This window comes from Phlebotomus papatasi, chromosome 1 (assembly GCF_024763615.1).
Source record: "Phlebotomus papatasi isolate M1 chromosome 1, Ppap_2.1, whole genome shotgun sequence".
Taxonomy (NCBI): Eukaryota; Metazoa; Arthropoda; class Insecta; order Diptera; family Psychodidae; genus Phlebotomus; species Phlebotomus papatasi.
This window is the reverse complement of record NC_077222.1, coordinates 69,106,488-69,128,315: the sequence shown is the minus strand read 5'-3', so window position 1 is coordinate 69,128,315 and position 21,828 is coordinate 69,106,488. Positions and strand designations below refer to the sequence as shown.

The 21,828-nt window shown below is 32.3% G+C and overlaps 2 protein-coding genes across 5 annotated transcripts in view; one reads left to right on the top strand and one right to left on the bottom strand.

The window, feature by feature from the left end:
• LOC129799092 (uncharacterized) overlaps positions 1-21,828 on the bottom strand; it is a 207,623-nt gene that overhangs the window by 101,713 nt on the left and 84,082 nt on the right. For all 4 annotated transcript variants that reach the window (XM_055842743.1, XM_055842752.1, XM_055842727.1 and 1 more), the window contains exon 5: positions 7,307-7,442. In XM_055842743.1, the coding sequence (XP_055698718.1) occupies positions 7,307-7,442 (136 nt within the window). The remainder of the gene's footprint in view (positions 1-7,306; positions 7,443-21,828) is intronic.
• The window catches only part of LOC129799040 (alkaline phosphatase-like), an 11,139-nt gene continuing 10,161 nt past the window's right edge, over positions 20,851-21,828 (top strand). Inside the window, exons 1-2 of the mRNA XM_055842640.1 lie at positions 20,851-21,420; positions 21,483-21,663. Coding sequence (XP_055698615.1) covers positions 20,989-21,420; positions 21,483-21,663 — 613 coding nt within the window. The 5' untranslated portion in view covers positions 20,851-20,988. The remainder of the gene's footprint in view (positions 21,421-21,482; positions 21,664-21,828) is intronic.

The window sequence follows — 21,828 nt, the reverse complement described above, 5'->3', positions numbered from 1 at the left end:
TTAAAATATTGAAGAAAAAGTTATAAAGAAGGTAAAAACTGTTGGAAATCCTTATGTAAAATCTAACACAAAAATTAGTAAGTAACTTTTATAGATCAATATGAAGAAATAAAAATTAAAAAAAATATATGATCGACATGTAATTTCATATTTAGTTCCTTATGGACTATGGATGTGTATATTGATCTAGAAGGTCTAGAAAATATATGATGTACCAAAGTATCCAAAAACAAAGATAACTCATTTAAACTTTATTTGAAGAAGAAATTACTTTATTATTAGATTAAAAACATCTCGAGTAGGGTAAAGTGGTACAAGTTGGACAGTGGTACAAGTTGGACAATGATACAATTTGGACAGGGCTTTTTGCTTTGATAAATTTAGTACTTCATTTTTATTTGTATATTTTTAATGCTTTAGTTTTATAATTTGGTTCCTGTACTTAAAAACAAATTTTGTTCTGTATTTATCAAGAAAAAAGCCATGTCCAACTTGTACCGGCGAATTGTCCAACTTGTAACACTAATTCCAAATTATATCACTTTACCCTATTTAATTTTTAAACGCAATTGAAGGGGTTAAACCTGTATATTTATAGCTTCATTATAGTCTGTGATTGTCAGAAACTTTGACTGTTCTTCATAACTTTCAAGCTTCAAGCTCTAATGAATCAGAAATGTGATGGAACTAATATATTGGTACAAACATTTAAATAGTTAGATTCAACTTATATAGAATTGATTTAATTTATTTTTCCTTTGCTATAATTTGCATGAAAATTGACTGCTTTTAATGCTCTGAAGTTATGTTTGATTTTTATGACCAGATTCATTTAGAAATAGGCGAAAAAATCGTATAGAGAAAGTTAGGCATGGTTCGCACGTTTTCTCGAAGTCCATTTTTAAGATTTTTTTCTGACTAAACTGTGAAATGGACAGTAGATTAGGCTACACCAAAAAACCTCTGGTCTTTTGGGTTTCTATATGTGCCTGATACATTGCTACAAAATCTCTGATTTTTCCTGGACAGGAAAATGAAAAAAGTATGACGATTTGTGCGAACCTTGCCTGTGGAGCCAAGGTTCAACCTATAGGTGGTATGGGTTCATCATTGCATTTTTTCCTGGAATAGCTCTTCCTCACAATTAAATATTTTTTACCGATTGATAGATTAAAGAGCCATGAATCCGTGAAAACCATCATTTCACTAAAAGACTATCCCTAAAGCAATTTTTTGCCATTTATCTGAAGCCCTAGGGGAATGTTGGCAAGGTTCGCACAGGGTGAACCTTCAAACAACGTAAATTTTCTCTTTGTTTGCAAAGAGCTAGTTCGTCATTTCTTAGCCATAAGATAGATAATTATTAAGCTCATGAAACGAGATGAGAAATAGAAGGCCAGCTCTTTGCAAACAAATAGAAAATTCGCATCGTTTGAAGGTTCACTCTATGCGAACCATGCCTACATTCCCCTATTTTTCTTGCATCTGAATGTCGACAAATCGACTAAAATGTGAGGATTTCGAATGCGACAACATAAAAAATGTATCAGCTCAATTTTCTTCGTCTCTCTGAACTCTTTCTTCATCTCTTCCTCCCTTTGTTTTCCTCATTGAGGTTAGGTTCTGATTTTCAAGCTGCTGGAGTTGCCTAATGGGTTGCCGAACCATAACACTTACAGCGGTTGAACCATTACGTAGTGTAGTATTTGCGAGTTTTTCGCCAGTAGGTAAAAAGTCCCTCCGATACAAAACATTATTACGTAAATATCAACCCACATTAGCCCTTCATCCATTGGTGTAAGTGGTTTTTTCTGAAAATGAACTTAGCTGTAAGAAATCACCCGAAATGTGCGCCATCAAAATTACCAATTTTGGGCCAATATTCTATTTATGATCCTAGACTCTAGGAAAGAAGGGTTAGACTAGACTGCCTATTTTTGTTCTAAAGATGTGTTTTATAATTACCTATATTATGGCTAAGAAATTAGGATTCATCTCTTTCCCAACAAAGAGAAAATTCGGACTGTTCGAAGGCTCGCGCGTGCGAAGCATGCCAAACTTCCCCTAACAATGTAGACCTACAGCTTAAAGTAGCCCCACCTCCCCCTACGATCTAAAAAAACCGTCATCTTGAATTTTTGAAGACCAAAGTTTAACTAGTTTATTGGGCCTATTTTTCAACCGATTTGGTTAAATTTTGATTTTTTGGAAAGATCTTGGAATTAGTAATGAATCGATTAAATATACGTAAATTACTTAATTCTTCTCGTGTTTACTTTTTTTAAAATGTTATTTGTAATCTGTATATTTTTTTTTACTTTACTGAGTGAGTGCATACAACCTGTGAGTTTTTCCATCAATTTGCTCTGAGGGCTGATCACTAAATCTAAAACCGCAGTGGATTGGATATGGATACTATTATAAAGCCTCTACACCAGTGGGAGCAATTTTTTGTAAAGACTTTTTTTTAAAGAAAATTTCTCCTATCATTGTAGACCGAAACTTCATTTTTTTTAAAGAAAAGTTCTGACGAAATTTGATTTGGAATACGTAGAAGCACTTACTTATAATAGCTTTTCTATTCTGCGCTACAAAGAGAATTATATCTCATAAGCAGTTACTGTTGAGTAATAAATAGGAAAATCAATAAGAAGAAGTGCATATTTGCCTGAATAAGAAGAAGCGGCCTGATGAGTTAAAGCCGCCTTCTCATATTTCCACTTAAATTCATATAGGGTAAGTGTGCCAAATTTCGACATAGTTGCATGCAAGCGCCAAAGTCTCAAGTTTTTAATGTATTATTTTTAATACAAATTGATTTTTTTTGTTACTTTTCTACAAGAAGTGTTGCTTGGAACCTTGTAGACAGTCTATGGTCTTTATTTTCTTTAAATTCATTCTTAATACATTTTAAATTGAATAAAAATGTAGACATAGTATTGGTGGCCTATTTCGGCCACCTTCATTCTCATAGTTCTTTGCCCTTTCGGAATTCTTCCAATGACTTTTCTAAATCATCTTGCCCGTCGCAGCGATATTTTTTGTTATTTTTTTGTGTTGTATAATCTCGAGAGTATGCAAAAACTAAAAATTCATTGAAATTTGAGGAACAAAAAATGTGGCCGAAATTGCAAGCTGGCCGGAATTTGGTACACTTACGCTATATGGGACCTCTGCACTCGAGACCGTTAGACGAAATATTTTAAAAGTGAGAAGTTCTTCCGTATTATAAGATCGGGTACTATGTCGAAGGATAATGTACTAGATTTCTTTTTATACATTTTCCCTTGAAAAACTGTGAGCTGAGTCCGAGATCAATTTATGAGTTGGTTTTAATTAGTTCCATAGAAAAAAGTCAACTTGGCAGGGGCTACTTGGCTTCTTTGCACAGAAGAAGCTTTGATACACAAGGAATAATTAGTAAAAAAAATTTAACTGTGTGTGAATTGTGATTATAAAACGTATAAAATCATCTTATTTATATTATACAAATTAATTGTTTAGAAAGTGCCACTACTTCACTTATAAGCAAATAAATTAAATTTTCTTTACCTCAGGGCTTGACTATATATAATATTATTAAGGGGTTTCGTTCAATTTAATAAGCCGATGAGTTAATTTTGCATCAAGTATACTTCAAAGCAAAGCATTATGATAATTTAAACAGAATTTAGATGATGTATTCATATCAATAGTGTTCCTTCCATATTATGTAATTTACATTATCCATATTATTATATTTGCCTTTAATGTGTAGAATACTATTAGGTAGAATGTGTAATATAATGAATCTACAATGCATATGGATGCAGTTATACATAGAGTTAACGCAGAGTATAACCATTAGAGTTATAAGTATCAATACAGTTTCTTCCTAGTCTGAAAAATAACTTTTCCGATTATTTATCGCCTTTTTTGGCAACTGTGGCATTTGTGAGAAGCATCATTTTGGCCGTCAATTATAGTTTTTTGTGAGTAGGAAATTAGGATGAGAAGAAATTAGTGGAGTGGGTAGCTCATGATTTATGAGCCAAACGAGGAAAAATTGTAAACTATGGCAGGGTGTATTGGAAGGAAATCATGGAAAGGAGGGTAGTTGAGAAAAATTAATGGAAAATACTGCATAACTGGAGAGATAGATTTTTCACACAGAGGGTTTGGCTTTTTTTTTGTGTAGGGTCAGGAGTGTGCCTAATGTTGGACGAAAAGAACAGCACCTGCTGATGGAGACCCTCAGGGGAGAGAAATTCTCAGCTCATGAGTGTGGAAAGTAGTTATTAAGTGGCATGAAGTGACGGTTGGAGGCAATATCGGCCACTTGCGAGAACACCAAATTCACTTATATTCGTCCATGAGCTGAGTACATTTTGAGCACTATACACACAGTTTTCCTTTTGTAGCCTTTCCTTTAGCTTTCCTCACGTTCTAGTTCCATCCGGATGCGGCAGTGAAATCCACCCGGCACCTCCATTGCCACAGATGAAATTAATATACCATTTGTTTGGGTGAAAAGAATGTGTGAGAACATCTTGAATAATATATTCATGGAGACTGGAGATGAATTTCCGTGAATGGGCGTCCGAGAGTCTCCATGTGCATTTCCCACACTCTCTCCACGTCACGTGTCGGAGATGTGAGAAGAAAGTGAAGTGAACCATTGAGAAAATTGCAGGAATCCTCCACTCAATTTTCTTCCTTCTTCAGGGATCGTTGGATATTTTGCACAATTTTTTTTTTCATCAAATCCGCCCCATTTAGATTCATCTGTATAAATGTACGCTATTTCACCCCCAACACAACTTGCACCCTTTTTACACTGGGAAAACTATACTTGGTTGTGCACTTTAGGGTGTGCAAACATTTGCATTCTGCATGAAATTTGCATAAATAATTGTTGCTCGAAAATATTTCCACACAGTTCTTCTGCATCCTCGCACAATTTGAATCCATGAGAGAATTTTTGCACAGGGGTCCAACACAATGCAATGGCGAATTGGATTTAAATAGACTCCAAGCACTATTGTGTTTCTCTACCACTACGTAAATATTAAATTATTTTCGTTTTCCTTTAATTAGGAGTTAGATTTAGCTTGAGTGTCGAGTATGGGAAAAAATCCCCATTCAAATTGCATTCTTAAATACCAAAAATTGAAATTCCTTTCTCTCAACATGCTCTCTTCCAAAATGGCAGAAATTTGTATTTTTTTTTTAAATTGAACTTGCATTAAATTTTTTCAACAAATAAAATATTTTTTCCCCGAATTCCTGTCGGTTATATGCCCATGTTTGAAGGGTGTGAAGCATGTAGGGTAAGTTTATCCGTTTCCGGCAACGTTCTTGATATTTTTTCCATTTGCAAAATTTTTCAAATATCGTTAGGGCAAAGTGGACTGTTTTTGAAAGCGCCAGCCTTTGAATCTTTCTATTTTTCTCTTATTTTCCAAAGCAAAAATTTTATTTTAATAATCTAAGGTAGTAGAAAATAGTAGCATTAACTAATGTTTATAGACACAAAAAAAAAAATATAATTTTTGTTTCGGGGAGTAAGAAAAAATTGAAAAATTCATAGGCTGGGAGATTCAGAGGCAGGCCACTTTCCTACATGTATTATTAAACAAATTACTCATTTTATTTAAGCACACTAGTAAAGAGTAATGAAGGCCAAAAGAATAAAAATTTACCCGACCTGTATTGATCTATTCGATTATTCGATGTATTAAAACTTATATCTTCTTGATTTCGTAAATCACATAATTTATAACACCTTTTAAAAGAGAAATGTAAAACGGCACTGAATAAATGAGCAGTAAAAAGTTGAAATTGATCAGTAAGAAAAAAAAATTGAAACTGTGATATTATCGTCCAAATTTTGGCAAAGGGAAAATAAAGGGCTTTCCACTCTATATGAATCTATTTTAAATATTAAATATATAAATTAGGCCCATTTTTGTAAAGATATAAGTTTTTTACTGACCATAAGGAGATATTTTACTGCTCATTTTTAATTTTTTACTGCCCATTTAGAATTTTTTACTGCTCGTTTGTTTTTTGCCAAGTAAAACTAATTATCAGTTATAGGCCAAATACTACTGCCAGATATAGGGCAAATGGTTAGAGTTATCGACTCGAAGTCTGCGAGATAATTCCATAGGGTAAGTGTGCCAAATTTCGACATAGTTGCATGCAAGCGCCAAAGTCTCAAGTTTGAAATGTAATATTTTTAATACAAATTGAATTTTTTTGTTACTTTTTTACAAGAAGTGTTGCTTGGAACCTTGTAGACAGTCTATGGTCTTTATTTTCTTTAAATTCATTCTTAATACATTTTAAATTGAATAAAAATAAAGACATAGCTGTGGTGGCCTATTTCGGCCACCTTCATTCTCATACTTCCTTGCCCTTCCGGAATTCTTCCAATCTCTTTTTCAGATCTTCTTGTTAATCGAAGTTACATTTTTGTTATTTTTTGCATTGTATAATATTTAGAGTATGTAAAAACTAAAAATTCATGGAAATTCGGGGAATAAAAAATGTGGCCGAAATTGTAAGCTGACTGGAATTTGTCAAACTTACCCTAAGTCGACTTTAAGGGACCATTGATAAGACTATCCTCTGTCCTTTTAAAAAAGCATTTTCCATCGATTTCGACAGGATTAAATTACTCAAAAAAGCGAAGAAACATTGTTAGTACTTCACCACAACTAATAAGACTGAAGTAAACACGAAGTTTTGTCATATTTCTCGTAAGCAATTGCTCACACTGAATTTTCAACAAAGCAATTTCAACTCAAATCATATTCCAAATTTAACGTATTTAGTGTTAAAATCTTCCAAAAAGAACAAATAATTAGATAGAATTCATTATTCTTCAAATATTTGAACAAAGATCCATAATTTTGATCAATTTATTTTTAGTGTCCAATTTTATCCTCAAAGTGTCCAAAATAAGAAACTGGACAAAATTATAAGCCTTTCCCCTATATTATGATGGGTTCAGTTTTAATTTGAGTACTGGTCAAATTTCTCTTTTTAATTGACTTAAAAGAAACGACATTTTTTTTAATGAATTTGATTTGGCCCCAAAAAACTTCTTCAAAATTTATTAATTTTCTAATCTAAGATGAACTTGATGATTTGGGATTAGGTGAACGATTTCAAATGTGAATTCTATAGTATTTTTTAAAATTATTTATCACAGTGTTATAGGAACCTTCTCGGTATAGATGTTGTCTTAGCAGGTCAGAACATTTTTCTTCCGAGCTGAAAAGCTTGAAGAAATTCAATAATTCAATTGCACAGTACTTACCGACAACTGTCAATATGTTTGTCGCAAGAGCGGTGTAGAAGGATGGTGCGTCTGCAGTCACCTCACAAGTGAAATTTCCCGACAAATTGAATCCCACATTTCTCAGAGTTACATGTGTGGCATTCGATACTGACATCTGCAAGAAAGGAGAGTTGAAAAAAAAAACATTTAGGATTGCTGAAAATATCCACTTTTATCGTTTTATAGATAGTTCTTGTCATATCATGAGAATAACTATACCAACAATTTCGTGCAGTTGACGGTGATTTTTTGTGATTTTTGTACATTTCACCGGAATTAAACAGACGGCAGTGTTCAGTTCTCTTGATATGAGAAAATTCCACGGGATTAATTATGTTTTGTAGGATGAAATATTTACGCTTAACCTCTGTCAGATTTTCTAATTAAAAATCCCCTGAAAATGTTGTAGGTAGGTGCCCTACATCCCAACACTGAATTAATTTTGGGCGTATGATTTTGCGGGGTATAGCGATAATTGACACGAATCTGTTTTTCTTTTCTTCAGCCGTAAATATTAGAAAGGCAGTGGGATGTAAAATTAAACAAAATTAAACATTGACATTGACCAGGAAGAACTTCACGAAAAAAAACAATAATTAACTTGTTCATCCCAACGAAAATCTTTGTGTCTACTTTTCTTGTCAAAATATCATCCTTCCACCTATAAAATATCTCATCCGCCAAATCTCTCTGTTTATTTATAATTAAAGTCATTTAATTAATTCCAATTAACATGTTTTGGTGCAAATTTGTTTGATAAGAAAATGTCGCGACGCTAATTAGTCATTATCGTATCTGTGCTATCTCTATTCTTATAGTATCTAGAAGTTAAAATTGGAATAGGAACACACCACCTTTTGACGTCGACAATGGAGCTACAATTATCGAGCCTCCTGCACGTATTTAAATCTGATTGAGATACGTATAGGGGAGCAAGCATGAGACACACTTGGGATTTAAATCAAAATTGATAAGATTAATGTATGAGCAACTGTTTAAAATCACATCAACGGTAAGCCGAGATTAATTGATTATGAATTTCCAAACAATATGTGATGTTGGCTTTAAAATGTGATCAAATAATTTTTTGATTATATACACCAATTTTCATCTCAAACCTCGACAACACTTACGCTGTGCACTCGAATGTCTTTGAGGGTAATTATAGTTCCGGATTATGAGATGTTCTTCGAAGTGAAATTGATTTGTCATAGAAACTAATTACGATACCTTTCTCACAAAATTGAAGTAGATAAAATGCCATTAAATGTGGCTTTAAGGCATTTATTGGAAGAATAATAGAGCTTTAGGGAGATGCTTAAACGAAATTATACATCTTCTTCCTTATATTAATTCCTTGAACTCGAAGAGATGTATATAATTATTCGATATAGTGATTTAAAATATATATACATATTAAATCAGTAAAGGTAGAAAAGTAAATTAAGTAAATTTAATTGGCTAGATTCTAATAGTGTATTATTTTAATTAGTTCTGCGAACTTTAATGTGCTTTTAATGCCTAATAATTCCTTTCATCTTTGTATATGTTTTAGATATAGTAAATAAGGGGTTATGTGGACCGTACACGTGCCAATAATCGTAAAATTACGCTATGATGGAAAAAAATGTTTATAAATCGGCCATTAACTGAATTTTGTTAAAAGTTTGTCAGAATGATGTGCTTTCAGAATTCAACAAACAATTTATTTTCTCTCTTTATTCATTTATGTACTTATGCCATTTGACAAACTTTAAAAATAAAGTGACAAACCTTTCGTTTTAGAATAAGGTATTTGATATTAAGAGAAAAACCTCTATTATCTAACATTTCCAGTATAAAATTTGATCAATATTAGATAAGGTGATGCCATAAACTGTCCCTGAAGTGCAAAATCAATAAAATAAAAGCTTTTTAAAAGATGGATCAAACACTAAAACCTTCTGTACCCCTTATTCGTTCATAACCGAGTATTTGAAGTTATTAAGAAAAATGCATGAAGAAGATTTTAAAAGCGATTTAAAGCTATATCAACTAAATTACTTGAAATTTCGACAGAAGATCTTTGCTATTTTGAATATTTTTAAGTGCAATTTTGATTTTGGTGTAAAATTTTCTTCTCTACACAGCCTTATTAACCCTGTAATTTTCATGTCCTTTTTAGTTACTAATCTTCTTAGTTTATTCTACGAATTTGAAGGGGAGCCAATACTGAACTTTGACTTTAGTGATTTTCACTGGAATTTCTCAATTTTTTCTGAAGATGGTAGTGATAATTTTTTCTCTAAGAAATATAAATGAGCTAAATGAATGGATTAGTAGAGTTCATATGGATTAATCTGGGAAATTTTGTTGAAACTGATATAGCGTCTAATTTTCAGTGATATTTAATCTAATAATTTTTTCGCAGGTTTTTCGTATGGCTAGCAGTACCTACAGGATATTATAATGTCATTAAGTTACTTCATGACTGAGATTCTTGTCTTCAGAATTCCATTCACAGATAGAACTATGCAATTCTTTTGGCAGTACATTGCTACATATAATGAGTTCAATATTCTTTTTCGCTTTATCAGAGTGCATTCTCATATTTTTTGGTTTTTACTTTATATCCATCCTCAATATTTATTTAAATTCAATCAAAAAATTAGACAATGACGACTTTGTAAAATCTTCAAAGCAGCATTTAAGACACTACCATCAGAAGCACTTGGAAATAATTCAAAAACTCAATGAATTCGACACAGTTTTTTCATCAATTCAAATCATTCGAATGGTATCATGTTTCCCATTAGTCGTGGGCACTATCTATCTTATTAGATTATTTCCTGATTTAATTTGTGTTTATCTAATGTTTTTTGCATTAATTGGTCAATTTTTTTTAATTTGTCTCTTTGGGGAATTTATTCACACGAAGACTGAAAATATTTTTTTTTCATTTTTCTATTTGACAAAGTTGTATGAAATGTCAAGGGAAGATCAGGAGATACTATTGATAATGATGAGAAAAACAATGAAACCATTTTCCTTAAAAGCTGCTGGAATGTATAATATTAATATGAGAACTTTCTTTGAAGTAACTAAATTTTGCTTTTCATTCTGTACTTTTCTGTATGCCTTTACATAAATCCACATTGCATGACATATTTTTCATAAAAGAAAATTTACTATAACTATTATCTTGCACATGTCCTGTAATTAACATTTCGTTTGATGATTATCCCATTAATTATCAGATAATTCGAATATATATTCCTCTCGCCCATTTATTATGAAAATGTAACTTCAAAGCAATTGAATTAATTATTTATAAAGACATTTACTGCTAAATAAATGTTAATATTTAACACAAGTTAAATGCTCTCTGTAATAGTAAGTTTTTTTTCCAAAAATTAAATATATACTTGTTTTTTAATTCTCCTCCCATCTGTGATCTCCTGAACTTTTCTGTCACTGTCCCTTTTCATATAATAGACTTATTACAAGCCTTAGTAAACTATTTCCTTAACATCCTTTTCCCATTACTTAATTTCCGTGTAAGAAAACCTGGCTTATTAATAGTTCATAAAAAAAAATTAAATTAAATTAAAATAAATTAACTTAGAGAACGAGTGATAAACATTCAAAACGATTTCAAAGGAAAAAATAACCGGTTAAAATTCTATATTTACCCTTATTGAAATTATCATTGGTCAAGTATCACCAAATAACAGATTATTAAGATCAGATTTTTACAGAAAATATAACAACATAAAAACCTGATTCATTTCTGATTACAGTTGATTCAGACTTGACTGAAAGTTAAAAATCTTACAAATCAGTAGCATTATCAGTAGCCACATTAAAATTTCCCTAAATAAAATTAGATACACAATATAAAAGAGAATTATAGAGGGCTGAATTTGCCACCTACTTTTTACTTCATGAGAATGAACCGTGCATTGCGACTAATGTTCACTCATCGAAGACTGAGAAGAGTTGCCTATAATAAAATCCCTAAAGTACCCTCTTAGCACCTATAAGGATAGGGGTTGAGCGTATCAGGGGAATAAGGGTTTTGGATTAGTGGGATCGGAGGTCAATTGGGCTGACATGTGTTGAATAGGCCGTCCGCTCTACACATGGCTAGTTAAGAAATGTTTTTTTTAGAAGTATTTCGTATACACCGTTTATTCCGAAAAATTCGCACATTTTTCCATACAAAATATTCTAGCAAACGTATGACTTTTTCGGATCGCAGGGCGTATTATTTTACCTTAGAAATCCATGTTTAGAAATTAATGACGGTCATTGTTATACAAAAAGTCCATTTCCACAATCTTTACAACAATCTTTGGATTATGTATCTGCCGGAGTTCTACACAGAGAAAAATTACCCTCTAGATTCAAGAAAAAAAATACTCTAAATAAGGCTTCGATTTTGCTCCAAGCAATTTTTTGCTTAAATTTTGCTTAAATTAAGAAAAAATTTCTATAAGAGCATTTTCTTAAATTTTAGAGTACGATGGTTTTGAAATTCAGTATCTTTGAATCTAGACTCTTTTACTCTTAAATTTAGAGAAAAATAGTTTTGAATTTGTAGCAAAAATGGTTTTGATTTTAGAGTATCATGGTTTTGATTTTAGAGTATTGTGGTTTTGACTTTAGAGTATTGTGGTTTTGATTTTAGAAACTTATGGGTTTGATTTTAGAAACTTATGGTTTTGATTTTAGAGTATTGTGGTTTTGATTTTAGAAACTTATGGGCTTGATTTTAGAAACTTATGGTTTTGATTTTAGAGTATTGTGGTTTTGATTTTAGAGTATCGTGGTTTTGATTTTAGAGTATTGTGGTTTTGATTTTACAAACTTATGGTTTTGATTTTAGAAACTTATGGTTTTGATTTTAGAAACTTATGGGTTTGATTTTAGAGTATTGCGGTTTTGATTTTAGAGCATCATGGTTTTGATTTTAGAGTATCGTGGTTTTGATTTTAGAAACTTATGGGTTTGATTTTAGAAACTCATGGTTTTGATTTTAGAGTATTGTGGTTTTGATTTTAGAGTATCGTGGTTTTGATTTTACAAACTTATGGTTTTGATTTTAGAAACTTATGGTTTTGATTTTAGAAACTTATGGGTTTGATTTTAGAAACTTATGGTTTTGATTTTAGAGTATTGTGGTTTTGATTTTAGAAACTTATGGGCTTGATTTTAGAAACTTATGGTTTTGATTTTAGAGTATTGTGGTTTTGATTTTAGAGTATCGTGGTTTTGATTTTAGAGTATTGTGGTTTTGATTTTACAAACTTATGGTTTTGATTTTAGAAACTTATGGTTTTGATTTTAGAAACTTATGGGTTTGATTTTAGAGTATTGCGGTTTTGATTTTAGAGCATCATGGTTTTGATTTTAGAGTATCGTGGTTTTGATTTTAGAAACTTATGGGTTTGATTTTAGAAACTCATGGTTTTGATTTTAGAGTATTGTGGTTTTGATTTTAGAGTATCGTGGTTTTGATTTTACAAACTTATGGTTTTGATTTTAGAAACTTATGGTTTTGATTTTAGAGTATTGCGGTTTTGATTTTAGAGCATCATGGTTTTGATTTTAGAGTATCCTGGTTTTGATTTTAGAAACTTATGGGTTTGATTTTAGAAACTTATGGTTTTGATTTTAGAAACTTATGGGTTTGATTTTAGAAACTTATGGTTTTGATTTTAGAGTATTGTGGTTTTGATTTTAGAAACTTATGGGCTTGATTTTAGAAACTTATGGTTTTGATTTTAGAGTATTGTGGTTTTGATTTTAGAGTATCGTGGTTTTGATTTTAGAGTATTGTGGTTTTGATTTTACAAACTTATGGTTTTGATTTTAGAAACTTATGGGTTTGATTTTAGAAACTTATGGTTTTGATTTTAGAGTATTGTGGTTTTGATTTTAGAAACTTATGGGCTTGATTTTAGAAACTTATGGTTTTGATTTTAGAGTATTGTGGTTTTGATTTTAGAGTATCGTGGTTTTGATTTTAGAGTATTGTGGTTTTGATTTTACAAACTTATGGTTTTGATTTTAGAAACTTATGGGTTTGATTTTAGAAACTTATGGTTTTGATTTTAGAGTATTGTGGTTTTGATTTTAGAAACTTATGGGCTTGATTTTAGAAACTTATGGTTTTGATTTTAGAGTATTGTGGTTTTGATTTTAGAGTATCGTGGTTTTGATTTTAGAGTATTGTGGTTTTGATTTTACAAACTTATGGTTTTGATTTTAGAAACTTATGGTTTTGATTTTAGAAACTTATGGGTTTGATTTTAGAGTATTGCGGTTTTGATTTTAGAGCATCATGGTTTTGATTTTAGAGTATCGTGGTTTTGATTTTAGAAACTTATGGGTTTGATTTTAGAAACTCATGGTTTTGATTTTAGAGTATTGTGGTTTTGATTTTAGAGTATCGTGGTTTTGATTTTACAAACTTATGGTTTTGATTTTAGAAACTTATGGTTTTGATTTTAGAGTATTGCGGTTTTGATTTTAGAGCATCATGGTTTTGATTTTAGAGTATCCTGGTTTTGATTTTAGAAACTTATGGGTTTGATTTTAGAAACTTATGGTTTTGATTTTAGAAACTCATGGTTTTGATTTTAGAGTATTGTGGTTTTGATTTTAGAGTATCGTGGTTTTGATTTTAGAGTATTGTGGTTTTGATTTTAGAAACCTATGGTTTTGATTTTAGAAACCTATGGGTTTGATTTTAGAGTATCGTGGTTTTGATTTTAGAGTATTGTGGTTTTGATTTTAGAAACCTATGGTTTTGATTTTAGAAACCTATGGGTTTGATTTTAGAGTATTGCGGTTTTGATTTTAGAGCATCATGGTTTTGATTTTAGAGTATCGTGGTTTTGATTTTAGAAACTTATGGGTTTGATTTTAGAAACTTATGGTTTTGATTTTAGAGTATTGTGGTTTTGATTTTAGAGTATCGTGGTTTTGATTTTAGAAACTTATGGGTTTGATTTTAGAAACTCATGGTTTTGATTTTAGAGTATTGTGGTTTTGATTTTAGAGTATCGTGGTTTTGATTTTAGAGTATTGTGGTTTTGATTTTACAAACTTATGGTTTTGATTTTAGAAACTTATGGTTTTGATTTTAGAGTATTGTGGTTTTGATTTTAGAGTATCATGGTTTTGATTTTAGAGTATTGTGGTTGTGATTTTAGAAACTTATGGGTTTGATTTTAGAAACTTATGGTTTTGATTTTAGAGTATTGTGGTTTTGATTTTAGAGTATCGTGGTTTTGATTTTAGAAACTTATGGGTTTGATTTTAGAAACTTATGGTTTTGATTTTAGAGTATTGTGGTTTTGATTTTAGAGTATCGTGGTTTTGATTTTAGAGTATTGTGGTTTTGATTTTAGAAACTTATGGTTTTGATTTTAGAGTATCGTGGTTTTGATTTTAGAAACTTATGGGTTTGATTTTAGAGTATTGCGGTTTTGATTTTAGAGCATCATGGTTTTGATTTTAGAGTATCGTGGTTTTGATTTTAGAGTATTGTGGTTTTGATTTTAGAGTATCGTGGTTTTGATTTTAGAGTATTGTGGTTTTGATTTTAGAAACTTATGGTTTTGATTTTAGAGTATCGTGGTTTTGATTTTAGAAACTTATGGGTTTGATTTTAGAAACTCATGGTTTTGATTTTAGAGTATTGTGGTTTTGATTTTAGAGTATCGTGGTTTTGATTTTAGAGTATTGTGGTTATGATTTTACGAACTTATGGTTTTGATTTTAGAAACTTATGGTTTTGATTTTAGAGTATTGTGGTTTTGATTTTAGAGTATCATGGTTTTGATTTTAGAGTATTGTGGTTGTGATTTTAGAAACTTATGGGTTTGATTTTAGAAACTTATGGTTTTGATTTTAGAGTATTGTGGTTTTGATTTTAGAGTATCGTGGTTTTGATTTTAGAAACTTATGGTTTTGATTTTAGAGTATTGTGGTTTTGATTTTAGAGTATCGTGGTTTTGATTTTAGAGTATTGTGGTTTTGATTTTAGAAACTTATGGTTTTGATTTTAGAGTATCGTGGTTTTGATTTTAGAAACTTATGGGTTTGATTTTAGAGTATTGCGGTTTTGATTTTAGAGCATCATGGTTTTGATTTTAGAGTATCGTGGTTTTGATTTTAGAGTATTGTGGTTTTGATTTTAGAGTATCGTGGTTTTGATTTTAGAAACTTATGGGTTTGATTTTAGAAACTTATGGTTTTGATTTTAGAGTATCGTGGTTTTGATTTTAGAGTATCGTGGTTTTGATTTTAGAAACTTATGGGTTTGATTTTAGAAACTTATGGTTTTGATTTTAGAGTATTGTGGTTTTGATTTTAGAGTATTGTGGTTTTGATTTTAGAGTATCGTGGTTTTGATTTTAGAAACTTATGGGTTTGATTTTAGAAACTTATGGTTTTGATTTTAGAGTATTGTGGTTTTGATTTTAGAGTATCGTGGTTTTGATTTTAGAGTATTGTGGTTTTGATTTTAGAAACTTATGGTTTTGATTTTAGAAACTTATGGTTTTGATTTTAGAGTATTGTGGTTTTGAGTTTAGAGTATCGTGGTTTTGATTTTAGAATATTGTGGTTTTGATTTTAGAAACTTATGGTTTTGATTTTAGAGTATTGTGGTTTTGATTTTAGAGTATCGTGGTTTTGATTTTAGAAACTTATGGGTTTGATTTTAGAAACTTATGGTTTTGATTTTAGGGTATTGTGGTTTTGATTTTAGGAACTTATGGTTTTGATTTTAGAAACTTATGGTTTTGATTTTAGAGTATCGCGGTTTTGATTTTAGAGTGTCATGGTTTTGATTTTAGTGTTTAAAGTCAAAACCATGAAACTCTAAAATGTAAACTTCCGGTCGGATTCTTAGGTTGGAAGGATTGATAGGAAATGGGCTCTCTTAAGCAACTAGCCGCCACACCTTCTAGTACCCAGCCAGATTCCCTCGAGAGACCCAAGTCCACACGTCCTTCTTCTCTGACGTTCTAGACCGGACTGACTCTCTCGGCTCTCCAGCTTATAGGTACAGTGACAAAGACCCTGAAGGCAATGACACCGCAACGGCTTAGAAGCGGCCCAGGGACGGATTTGAATAGTAACGTTTATAACTGCCAGGATTTTTGCAACGTTCACCATTCATTGGAAATAATAGGTTTACATTCGGCCATCCTGTAGGTCATCGTCCCCGATGACAACAATGGTGTCATGGAGAGATGATTCAAATTGCTGAGATGACCACTACAAATCATTCGTTGTTAGAGGAATCTATGCCGTTTAGACTAAACTCTGTTATTACTTACGAATGAAGTGACTTTAACATATATTCCGATCCTCAAGCACTGTCAATCATATTTTTAACTAGAATGAGGAACAGAACCCCCTTCCAAGCACTGACCGTATCAACACTTTTGTCATTTACTAGAATGGGAAGAAACACTCAGTCACACCCAAGCACGGCAAACAACTCATGTCCGATACGTACTAGAATGGAAATAAGTCAAACTATTTTTTTTTATCCAAGCTCTGCACTATAGCTAAGTGCTAGAATGAATAAAAATGACTTTTGTGTTCACTGTTACTTTTGAAGCTAGAATGAGAGTATGTAACCCTCAAGCTCAGTTGCTTCTTGTCACAGCGTCAAATAATACAAACAATTGATTCCCTCTACTTCTTGCAGTGCATACTAGAATGAAGGGCCAGTCGTCGTTCAGTCTCTACCACAATCCAATATTATTCAACTAGAATGAAGGGTTTGAATAACTTCAAGCACTGCCATTTATAAATGGCTAGAATGAACACAACCCTTCAAGCACAGTCTCCAACAACTTGGAAAATATGAGACAACCATACTCTGACTCCCCTTCAAGCCCTTTTTTATTCACTGATGAAGTTAGAATGAAGGGTGTAAGTTCTATGTGATTAGACTGTCGCTTTAATCAACATAAATGAGAATTTAGAACGAAGAAATACCTTCTCAATTTACGAGTATAAGCATCAATGAGGAGCTAACTGCTGCGTATTGTCAGAGCAAGGGTATTGCGAATTATACCAAGATCATCAACTATTTCTTTGAGCTGAGTCCTGTTATACAAATCCTCCACCCTTCCTTATCGAAGCGTAGAGCATCATCTTTCGTGGTTCCCATGAATATATTTCCCCCAAAACCTCTAAGCCAGCAATCCAATCCTTTGCAGTTTCACTGTCTTTACTGTCCGGATTGAACTCACTAATCAAAGAGCTAAGTTCTTGAGTTCCTGGAAACAATGAAGATGAATCAGATAGACCGGATGTCTCAGGGATTGCTGCGGTTCTCTCTCCTGGTTTTCCTCTACTATTCCGTGGCATTCTAAAGATTTTCCTTGTAACTGAATAGAACACTTCACTGTCTACCCTAAATGAATTAACCACTTTATTTGCAACAAATTACCAAAAATATTCGTAAATACATCCGCAAAATCGAAGATTTTTGACGTCCAAATACTTGACAATTGCGCAAGAGAAATAAGCTTTAATCGCTTCTCTCCTATTTTCTCTTCATGTGAGAGACACCCCGTACGCTGCCATACCGACAAAACTCTCTCTCTTCTCTTTTTTAAACGGTACATACTCTCACTCTTCTAACCACCATGAAATACAGTATGTGAGAGACCCAAAAATGACAGCCGGTAACCAAATTATTTTTACTTACCAGTCAGAATTTTACAAGGTTTATTAGGTAAGAACCTTCAAAATGAAAGCCGAGAGGAGTGTTTTCCTTGAAAATTCATGAATTATAATAGGGACACATCCCATATTTTTAAAGAAAATCTATTTATGTGCAAATATAATGGAAAAACTTCCCTTAATCGATCCACATTCTCCCTCTCGATTTGTGACGTCGACTGTTCATCTCTCTTACGCTCTCTTGCTTGACTTGCTTCTTCGATGAAACCTCTCTCGATCGCCTCGTGCACGTATTCCCTTCTTTTCAAGCTCCAGCATTAATGCCAGCCGCCATTACACTCTGTTCGCAATTCACTACTATGGATTTGGATTATTGTAATCCCACTTCTGACTATGTAAACTTCCGGTCGGATTCTTAGGTTGGAAGGATTGATAGGAAATGGGCTCTCTTAAGCAACTAGCCGCCACACCTTCTAGTACCCAGCCAGATTCCCTCGAGAGACCCAAGTCCACACGTCCTTCTTCTCTGACGTTCTAGACCGGACTGACTCTCTCGGCTCTCCAGCTTATAGGTACAGTGACAAAGACCCTGAAGGCAATGACACCGCAACGGCTTAGAAGCGGCCCAGGGACGGATTTGAATAGTAACGTTTATAACTGCCAGGATTTTTGCAACGTTCACCATTCATTGGAAATAATAGGTTTACAAAAATCAAATCCTCAATACTCTAAAATCAAAACCATGATACTCTAAAATCAAAACCATAAGTTTCTAAAATCAAAACCACAATACTCTAAAATTAAAACCACAATACTCTAAAATCAAACCCATAAGTTACTAAAATCAAACCCATAAGTTTCTAAAATCAAAACCACAATAATCTAAAATCAAACCCATAAGTTTCTAAAATCAAACCCATAAGTTTCTAAAATCAAACCCATAAGTTTCTAAAATCAAACCCATAAGTTTCTAAAATCAAAACCATGATACTCTAAAATCAAAACCATAAGTTTCTAAAATCAAACCCATAAGTTTCTAAAATCAAAACCATGATACTCTAAAATCAAAACCACAATACTCTAAAATCAAAACCACAATACTCTAAAATTAAAACCACAATACTCTAAAATCAAAACCATAAGTTTCTAAAATCAAACCCATAAGTTTCTAAAATCAAACCCATAAGTTTCTAAAACCAAACCCATAAGTTTCTAAAATCAAAACCATGATACTCTAAAATCAAACCCATAAGTTTCTAAAATCAAAACCATAAGTTCCTAAAATCAAAACAACAATACTCTAAAATTAAGACCACAATACTCTAAAATCAAAACCACAATACTCTAAAATCAAAGCCATGATACTCTAAAATCAAGACCATAATAGTCTAATAGAATTCAAAACTACTATACTCTTATTTTGAAACCATGATTTCGCTAAAATCAAAACCACAATAGTCTTAACTCGAATCCTCTATACTCTAAAATCAAAACAATGACCTTCTAACTTTAAAACTTCTGTATGCTCTATCAGTGTTCAAAACTGCGATTCGCTAAATTCAAACCCACTGTTCTCCTATTATTAAGCACAATTTATTCTATTTTTTAAACTATCATACTCTTTTAGAGAAATTCAAGCGCAAAATATCTCAATTATAGGGGAAAATAGTTTGAAATTCTTGTACTCTTGATTCAAAACCACGTTTCTTAATTTTTTCTAACTCAAAATTTTTCTCTGTGTATGAAGTCGCAATCGTAGCTCTTCCGGTGTTCGCCAGAGAGTCGTTCTTTTTAAATTAGGCTTTTAATTTTTGAAAAAGCACTGATAAAGTACCACCCCAAGGGTCGAGAGCTTTGGAAAAATTTCGAAGTTTTTTAATTTGAAAAGAACAAATTCTTTGGTGAACATCGGAAGAACTGAAACTAGTTTACAACAATTTACAATAATAAAAAGAAAATCACGTGATACATTTTCTGGAAAACCCCTTAGTATCCCAATAATGGGCAAAGCATGACCTACCAATTTCATCCACTAACAAAAGCTTCAAAAAGGATTTTAAAGTTAAAGTATAAAAGACTTAAAGTAGAGAAAGAATTCCTAAAACTTGAGAAGTAGTTTGGAGTTTAGTTAAGAATTTTTCAAATAAGTTGTTATCTCTAACCATTTGACCTCAAGCCTTTGTAATGGTTGAGCGAATGGACAATATATCCAAGGGGTAGATTAGAATTGATAGAATTGGCAGAGTAAAATAAAGTCATTTAAACATTTTTTGGCTTATAAAGAAGTGTTTGAAAACCCCAAGTGTTTGCATCTAATCGTTTGACCTTTACATAACGTTAGTGAACAAAATTTAATCGTGTAATTTATTTATACCACACAAAGTCCATTGTAGGACTAATTTCTTTTTCATTTAAAAATTTAAAAAAAGAAATCAAGGATATTTACAAATACTAATTGGATCGATGTAGCATCGATTATGGCAACATTTTTGAAGCTTATTGTACAAACCGTACAAAGTATGAATTTTAGAGGGGTGAATATTGTTCACTCTGAACAGTTCGAGCAATAATAGTATTGAAGTCACGTTCGAGTACTAGTGAGATTTATCTTATATTCTTTTTGAAGCTGACTGAGCTTTAAAATCGTATTAAAGAAGAATGTATTGAGTGAAATCTTCTTTGTGCTACACATAAATTACTGTTTTACGAATATGGGTCGCCACGTTCCTATAAATAATTAGGTAAATCCCAGAGTATCCCCAAGTAAATCTTAATGAGAGAGCAACCAGACAAAACAAAATTAGAAGTACAGGAATAACTAGACATTGATAAAGAAGACGTTATCGGACTATTTGGAAAATTTTTTCTAGTAGTGTCCGTGAAAATTGTATATTGACGTAAGGTAAGTTGATAAAAAGGTATGCCAATTGCACTTGACACCTCAGTTGGTGCTAAGTAGTGCAATGGGTAAGATTTCGGGGTGTATTTTAGCCACTCTTGTGGCAACGGTATTGAGTGTGCCGGTGAAGAATTCTCCCGAGGTGGTGTCAGTGCCATATAGTTCTTGCATATACGGAGAACATGATCCCAATTGTCGCTACGTGCCAATTGTACCACCGAGTCACAGACCAACTCATCCCATGGATGATCCCAATTGGATTCCACCCACGGGACACCCACATGAATTGTACAAAGAATATTGGCTACAAACAGGTCAAGAATTGCTACAAAAGCAGCTGAATAAGAATCATCTTAACAAAAATATCGCCAAAAATGTAATCATTGTGATTGGCGATGGGATGTCAATACCTACGCAGGCAGCAACTCGGGTCTACATGGGAGACGAGAATGTTGAGCTTTCATTTGAGAAATTCCCCTATGCTGGCCTCTCAAAGGTACTCTTGTTAAAGTACCATATAATAATTTCCTTCCATCATGACCACAATCTTCTAAACAGACGTATTGCGTGAATTATCAAGTGTCTGATTCAGCGTGCACAGGAACAGCCTTTCTAGCCGGCATAAAAAACAACTATGGTACTCTGGGGGTTAGTGCGGCCGTGCCATTGAGGAATTGTTCAGCACAGCATGACGAGAGGCACCATATTGACTCCATTTTCAAGTGGGCTCAGAATGCCGGTATGTAAATATATCCTCAGAGTAGACACTTTGATGTTTTATATTTCTATGTATGTCCTTTCATTTCCTTTTTCTATAACTTTGAAATAATATAAAAGAATTCTAGGATAAGATTTTCATTTTCAAGTAGAATATTTTAGTATTTTACTTACAGGTTATTTTAGC